The sequence below is a fragment of the Telopea speciosissima genome, chromosome 7 (assembly GCF_018873765.1).
Source record: "Telopea speciosissima isolate NSW1024214 ecotype Mountain lineage chromosome 7, Tspe_v1, whole genome shotgun sequence".
NCBI lineage: Eukaryota > Viridiplantae > Streptophyta > Magnoliopsida > Proteales > Proteaceae > Telopea > Telopea speciosissima.
The window spans coordinates 102,400-110,441 of NC_057922.1; the positions used below are offsets into that span (position 1 = coordinate 102,400).

At 41.7% G+C, this 8,042-nt stretch overlaps 1 protein-coding gene across 1 annotated transcript; it reads left to right on the forward strand.

Annotated features, from left to right (window-relative positions):
* The first annotated feature begins 218 nt into the window (after positions 1 to 218).
* LOC122667249 lies at positions 219 to 3,532 on the forward strand. Its single transcript, XM_043863497.1, has 6 exons — positions 219 to 500; positions 584 to 1,528; positions 1,648 to 1,971; positions 2,055 to 2,973; positions 3,058 to 3,209; positions 3,284 to 3,532. The coding sequence occupies exons 1-6, from the start codon at positions 219 to 221 to the stop codon at positions 3,530 to 3,532; spliced, it is 2,871 nt and encodes a 956-aa protein (XP_043719432.1).
* The last annotated feature ends 4,510 nt before the right edge of the window (positions 3,533 to 8,042 follow it).

Sequence of the window (8,042 nt, forward strand, 5' to 3'; positions counted from 1 at the left end):
GGGCGTATTCAATGCAAGTTGGATCGTGCTCTGGTTAATCATTCCTGAATCGATCGTATCTCCGCCGCATCTTTGTTTTTTGAATCACATGGTTTTCGATCACTTGCCCGGTTGAGGTCTCTTTGGGGCCCAGACCTCGGCAGCAGGGGCGTGCCTTTTCCTTCAACAACCACTGGCCCTCTTATGATAATTTCTTGTCGTTGGTGCGTGCTGCCTGGATGTGTCCCTCGCTGGGCACTCCCCTCTTCGTGCTGGTCTCCAAGCTATGTGAAGTCAAGCGGCGTCTCAAGGACTGGAGCCACTCTTCCCTTTGCAACCTTGACCAACGGGTGACCAATTATACATCTTCCCTGGACTCCCTGCAAACTCAGCTTCGCCTCTCTCCAGATAATGAGGACCTTATGCATCAAGAAAAGAGCAGCTTAGACTACTGCGACAGGCGTCCACTACTAGGGAAGGAGAAGCTCGCCAGAAGTCCCATATTAGATGGTTACAAGAAGGTGACAACTGCACTGCCTTCTTCCATCGTGCTCTTGCGTCTAGGCATAGCAATAATCGTATCAACACTATTCAAGACTCGCAGGGCCAATGGTTGCATACCGAGGATGAGATTAGAGACGCCGCAGCTAATTTCTTTCACTTATCCTTTGGCGGCTCCTCCCCGGTTACATGCCCTTTGTTTGCGCTCCCTGTCAATCGTTCTCTTTCTCATGAGGATGGTCTTTGGCTTGGTCGGCCCTTTACAAATGCTGAGATCAAGCAGGTTGTGTTTTCCTATGCTGCAGACTCTGCCCCGGGCACGGACGGGTTCAACTCCAAGTTTTTCACTTCTACTTGGGATATCACCGGTGTCGATGTGTGTGCTGCCATTCAGGACTTCTTCCTACATGGGCATTTGCTCTCCGAGCTCAAGCTCTCCAAGCTGGTGCTTATTCCTAAAGGGGACAGCCCTACTTCGTTTTCAGACTACAGACCTATTGCGGTCAGTTCCATACTCTATCGTTTCATTACAAAGGTCATTGCCAACCGTCTTAAGGGAGTCATCCATCATCTAATTGGCAAAAACCAGACAGCTTTCATGTCAAGCCGATACATCACTGACAATATTCTTCTCTGTCAGGAGCTTCTCCATGATTATCACTCTCCCTCTGATATGCCTCGCTTCGCAGCGAAGCTGGACATCAGGAAAGCCTTTGACTCGGTCTATTGGAGCTTTTTATTCACCCTCCTTCTCTGGCTGAATTTCCCTTCGAACTTCATCGGGTGGATTGTGGAGTGTGTGACCAATCCTAGCTTTGTGGTTGTCATCAATGGTGGCCAGTCTAGGGTCTTCTCGGGTAACCGTGGGCTTCGACAGGGGTGTCCTTTATCTCCAGCTCTTTTCTCTATTGTCTTGCAATTTTTCTCCGACTCCCTTGGGCTCCTTGCAGAATGTGGCCAATTCGAGTATCACTCTTTATGTGCGAAGCCAGCAATCACCTCCCTTTGTTTCGCGGATGACTTATTTGTTTTTGGCAAAGCTTTGGTGGTAAATGCAGGCATCCTCCAGCAATGCTTTACTGAGTTTTCGTTGTTATCCGGGCTCTCCCTCAACAAAGCAAAATCGGATCTTTTCTTTGCCAACTGCCCCCTGCTCTTCAGCTGCAGGTCTCGACTGCCCTGGATATCCCGTTGGGATCTCTCCCCATCACCTATTTGGGAGTCCCCATCTCCTCTAAGAAGCTGCGGCCGAATGACTTTGGAGTCCTTACTACGAGGGTTGAGCATCGATTATCTTCTTGGAAGGGTCGGTTCTTATCCTTTGCTGGCCGATTGCAGCTTATCCGGTTGGTTCTCTATGGCACGATCTCGTATTGGCTCAATGTTTTCAGGCTTCCCTCTCAGACTATTCGACAGCTTGAGCGGCTTATGGCTAGGTTTCTATGGCTTGGGCATTCAGATAGAGGCTCCCACAAGGTCGCGTGGCACACGGTCTGCTCCCCTAAGGCAGAGGGTGGGCTTGGTCTGCGTCGCCTTGCTGATGCGTCATATATGGACTCTCTCCTCCTGCCCAGCTGACTCGTGTTGGGTTGACTTTGTCTCATCCGGCTGGTTACGACGGCACTCCATCTGGTCTCTCCCTACTCCCTCGAAGTGTTCTTCCACCTAGAAAGGTACCCGCACTTCGCTGCTCTACGGTCTTTCTCCATGATGGTACCCGCACTTCGCTGTGGTATGATCCGTGGCTCCCTAGGGGCAGTCTCTCTTCTCCTGGTGTGCTCATTGCTCCTGCTCTTGGTCGACACCCCTTTGCCACTGTGTCAACTCTGTTCTCATCTGTGGATTCCACAATGCCCGACCCTGTTATTGCAGCTAGATGGTCTGAGATTGGCGCCTCTCGCTTCTTTGCTCGGCTGCCCTCGGATACTACTGTGTGGACAGCCTCTTCCTCTGGTCGCTTCTCCATCAAGTCGGATTGGCATGCCTCACGTGTTTCCCAGCCTGTGGTGAACTGGCATCACCTTATTTGGGCTTCGACTGCCCACCCGCGGTTCTCATTTGTTGCTTGGCTAGCTGCTAGGGAAGCTCTTAGTCTTCGGACCAAGGTGGCTGACTGGGGTCTCTCCCCTGAACGGAACTGCTATTTTTGTAACCTTAATGACGAGACCTTTGATCATCTCTTTTTTGGATGCTCCTACACGCGTGCCATCTGCAAAGAGGTCTTGTTGCTATACGGTTATAGGAGGGATCCGCTTCCCACGTGGCAAAGTGAGCTCGGCTGGGCCTGCTCTCACTTCACTGGCTCTTCCTTTGTAGCTCACATCAAACAGTTCAGTTTCTCTGCTGTTATTTATCGCATTTGGTCTGAACGTAATAGCCGCGCCTTCCAACATGCAGCTCACCGCTACTCTGTCATTGTTCATCTTATCATTGCAGACACTAGGGATAAGTTCTCTAATTCTGCTGGTGTCATGCCAGAGACCCCCTGCGCTCGTGAGTTTTTGGGAAGATGGAAGATCTCGGCCTCCCTTACCTTAGCCCATGTTGTACCACATTCTTAGTTGGCTCCTCCTCCAGGCTGGTTTGCTATAAGCTGTGATGGTTCTGTTCGTTCTCAAGGTGCTGGTTATGGTAGCATTGGGCGAAATCACTTAGGCACACCCCTTTTCGCCATTGCCGGAGGGACCACAAACCGCAACGTTCTTCGAATGGAACTCCTGGCCATTCGCGTTGGTCTTCGCAAACTCGCAGTCTTGGGTTGGAGCGAATCCTTTGTTATTCTGATTCTCTTTTGGCTATTCAGATCCTCAATGGTCACATGACTCCTCCTTGGACTACCTTCGACCTGGTGCACGATGTGTGGGACCTCCGAGACTCCTTCAGTGGCCTTCAATTCCAATTCCATGTGCGCGAGACAAACTTTTGTGCTGACTTCTTAGCTGGATTCCTCCATTTCTCGGAGGAGATTCACTTTTGCATAGACAATTTACCTCCGAGGCTTTTGAACCTTGTTCACAAGGATGCCTCCGGACATCAATACTTTAGACTGTAAATTCCTTTATATTATTATATAATCCTTTCCTTTCTCCAAAAAAAAAAAAGATTGCAACACATAATAAATAGTGGCACCCACAGTGATATTTTCTCTGTTATTTTAACCATATGAATGATACCATTTTCTAACCTCTCATCGATGTAATGTGCATATATCTTCTTAGACTGCTTTTGTAGGAAACCCTCCCCCCAAAAAATAATTAAACCAATGTCGAATACACATGAAGATTCAAATGATAGAGAAGTAAATTGATCTGCCTGCTAAATTTGGTAGAACTAAGAGTGTCATTATTCTCTTCCATGATTGATCTATTAAGAGCAAAACTGAAGGTTGGAGGGAAAAGTTCCTTCCTTCAATTGGGAAATCAAATAATTAAAGTTCCTATTCCAACTACACCATCTTATGCATTTCCTAGTTCATGCATGTGGGGGTTTTTTTTTTTAATTATTATTAGGGAGAACTAATACTATTTAGTAGGGCTGTAAATGGATCGGATTCGACTCGGATAGTGCTATATCAGCATCCTCATCCGATTAGCTATCGGACGGATACGGATAGTGCTAAACGGATACGGATCGGATATTTTATCCGTTTACATGTAAATATAGCTTTTCGGATAGCTATAGTCTATCCGTATCAGTATCCGTTTAGCTTTTGGACAGATTCGAATAGTATTAAACGGATATGAAAACGGATTTTGACTATTCATTTACACCCCTACTATTTAGTCAATTCGGATAGATAATAACATGAAAACATAATAGATTCCAATGAATTTGTGGGAAAAGATATTTTAATGCAAAGAGTAATCTATGAATCATATAGTCAATCTTGTTGTCTTTAGTGAGGCATCATTTATTTATGAATTTATTTTATTTTATTTCTTCATGAAAATTATGGGTTTTGTGAAACCTTACAGGTTGTCCATAGCCCTGTTCCAACACATCACATGCGATTGTGGTCATTCTAATCTGTAACATAGTAGAAACAAAAAATAAAATAAAATAAAAAATTATTTTTCTGAGATGTTGTGATTAGAAGCTGAGAGGGTATTTATGACATTTTATAGGGTGCCACAATAATTCAGGTGGGAGCGTGCAATTTGGGTTTTAAGCAGACGTGGTGGGAAACTTTAACCCTATATATGTACATATATATTTTTTGAGGGTTAGGGGTGTCAAATGGGAGTCTATTTTTCTCCCCAAGTGGTACCCTCCCCCACTGGATCTCACACCATCAGTGGGGTGGGTCCTGAGAGGCAGGTTTCACACAAATTCAAATCCTCTCCAATGACATTTAACTATCAAAGTCGATTTCTCACCATCCATAGGATGTGGGTATTTGATCTACAAACACCAACGAAAATCGATAGTTATTGTTTGATTGGATTCGATTTGTTATCGATTTCTTTTAATGGTCTCTTAGTGGTCCATTATCGGTTTGGTATACATTTTTCATATACTAAAGGAACATAATTTTTCATATACTAAAGGAACATAATTTTATCACATTTTCAGCTTTTTCTCGATTGCAGTCCAAACGGTCAATACTTTCCCTTGGCCCGTAGGTCTTGACACAAAGTGGTATCTCAGTACAGGCTGGCCCCTCTCCTTCCTGGGAAGGAGGCCTTCTTTGCCCTCCATCTAAGCTGCAGATCACAAGTGGAATGCGTTAACATAGTAGGGGTGGAGAGGCAATGAAACAAAGGTTTGGGTTGGTCTGAACGGTTTCGATCTTTTATTGGTTTCTAAAATGAAAAACATACTGGTGTCAAATTTCAGTCCAAAACCAGTGGACCATCAATCGAAAAACGAACTGAACCGAACTATACCCTTATTGGTTTGGACTTTCATGGACAATAGAAGATCAGACCGACCAAATGGACCTACTAAAATCGAGATCATTAAGTCAACCAATAAAAGACTGAATTGAACCAAACTTTGTCTTAACAATTTGGTTTCTGCTTGACCTAATAATATACCAAAACTTGTTTGACCCAACCAAAACCGGTTCGAATCAATCGATTGATAACCCTAAAGATCCGATGACAAGTTTGATTAGTAGGTTTCATTATTTGTTTAGTCCGATCATTTTGTGTCAGTTCAATCGAATCGGTCCGAGTTTTAACTCCACTGTGAGCTATACATTTCACAGTACGTACTATGATATGCTTTTGTTTTTTGTTTTGTTTTTTTTGTTTGGTGAAAACAGATGGAATATGATATCACTAACAGGGTTGGCAGTACAAAAGCTTTTCTTTACTTTTAAGAATCGTACAAGTCTTTTGTATGATCTCCAGAAATTTTTACTTCCAAGGATATAACTCGAAATTTTTGTTTGTTTTTTGGTGTAGAAAAACTTGAAACATTAAAGAACCATTAATAGAAAAAAATGATTATTTATTTTCCTAGTAAACCTTAAATTGTACTATATACCAGAGAGAGAGAGAGATTAGTGCTTGATGAAGGGGATATATATATAAAATATATGATTAGTGCTTCACCTACTGCTTTTTTGCTAGAAAGAATAATTAATTTCCAAATGCCAACCCCACAGGTCGGTCACCTTATGCCTTGCTTGATAGGGAATATTTTACTTAGAATATAATTCCATGATTTTGTTTTGTTTTTATTGTAGCCTCTTAATCATGGATCTTGGATAACATTGCCATTTAAGTACCTGCAATTTTCTTAATTAATCAGAAATTTTATTTTAATCAATTTACTTTACTTCTGGATCTACTTATGAGAGAAGGCCAAGATATACAAAAATAATATATGATTTTTTAGGTGAAGATAATGGTTTAAACTATCCCCTTCCTACTCCTGACTCTATATTTTAATCCTCTAAACATGAGACATGTGATAATTTTTTTATAATTTCAACATGATTGGTATACATAATACAATACAAAGTCTAGGGGTGTAAATTGGTCGGTTTCGGGTGGACTTGATCGGTTTTTAATCGGTTCCACACTTTTGGAGCCAGAACAAGAACCAACCGATTAATTAATCGGTCTAGTTATTGAAACCGGGATCGAGTATTATTCAGTCTGCATATCCCAGATGAACGGTTACTAATCAGCTTGGTTTCGTTTTTGACCCCTTTAAGTACCATTTATTTCCTAATTGGTTCTTAATCAGTTTGGGCTATCCTGGTTCAATTCTTGTTGAGCTTTGAGCCTTTGGGCCTTAGAGTATTTCCTATACGCTTTTGTATAAATTCCACCTATCTTCCATTTGGGTTGGGCGTTTGGGCGTTTGGGTCTTGGAATAAGTAATAGGAACAGAAAATGTACAAGAAAAGAAAAATAAATTATTGACAACATACATAAATATTTCAAAAAAGAAGCTAAATGGGCCAGCGGCCCAATTATGTGGACTAACATATATGAATGCGATTTTACTTATTTTCATTTGGGTGAGGCAATGGGCCAGTTCAGTCCGGTATTGGTCTCAAGGGAATCAAACTGAAGCCGGTCCAATAAGATGAGGATCGGTTTCGTTTGGTTTTAGTTTCGGTCTGATTTGGTTTCAAGTTTGTATCGTGTTGCGCAAACAAACTCGCTTATTGTCATGTGAGATTCTAAAGTAGAGGGGACCGATTAGGCCAGACTGAAACCTTCCTGGACCGATCAATTGATACCCCTAAAAATAATAACAGTAATCTATCCAATTTCCATGATTCCATTCATCAAAACCTCAACAATAAGGTTCAAGTAAAGAGTAGAAATCCATAATTTCCAATCCTTGAACCAAAAATAACCTGCACAATCCATTCCTCAAAACATGCAAATAAAACTACCTATTTGGATTGGTGAAATATTGATGATCAAAACCTATGTCCATGCCTCATTAGTAAAAATCAGCAAAGGTATCTTTAGAAAGGCAGCAAAGGTTGTGTTTGATATGTATTCTTGAAATAAATTTTGGATCTAAAATGCATTCTGAAACAAGAAAAATAGAGAAGAATCGAATTTCAGAATATGTTTTAAACCCAGAATCTATTCTGAGAATACATACCAAACAAAACATAAATCATCTACATCTCCATTCTCAAATTACTAAAAAGAGTAGTCTCTACCTTCCTCTTCTCTTGTTGAAGAGGGAATTTCAATCTCTATCATCAATATCATGTTATCATCAACCTTTCCAAATAAAAATAGTGTCCAACAGATTTGTCAAATATTTTTAATGAATAAAATATTCAAAAAAAATAAAATATAAATATAAATTATGCAACACTTTTTTTTCTTTTTTTCTTGGTTGAATTATAAATTATGCAACACTAGCACCTTCAACAACAACAACCAAATGGAAGGTGGTGGTGGACATTTAAAGGAGTACTTAATAAGTACATCTCTCAAAAGCGTCACCCAAGTCCTCCGCATCAGTATCAACGTCAGCTGTGTCCAAAGAAACAAACAATTACCACAAAACAAAGGGATCGAGAGGGATAGGCACACTGCCTGTTTGCAATAAATTACCGAGCGTCACCAATGTGGATC

What these genes read in the sequence shown, in the direction of transcription:
- LOC122667249 (XM_043863497.1), top strand. Translation starts at nt 219, where the DNA reads ATGTGTCCCTCGCTGGGCACTCCCCTCTTCGTGCTGGTCTCCAAGCTA. An exon ending in GCCAGAGACCCCCTGCGCTC is followed by an intron (nt 2,974 to 3,057) that starts GTGAGTTTTTGG and finishes CTCCTCCTCCAG; the next exon opens with GCTGGTTTGCTATAAGCTGT. An exon ending in TGGAACTCCTGGCCATTCGC is followed by an intron (nt 3,210 to 3,283) that starts GTTGGTCTTCGC and finishes TTGGCTATTCAG; the next exon opens with ATCCTCAATGGTCACATGAC.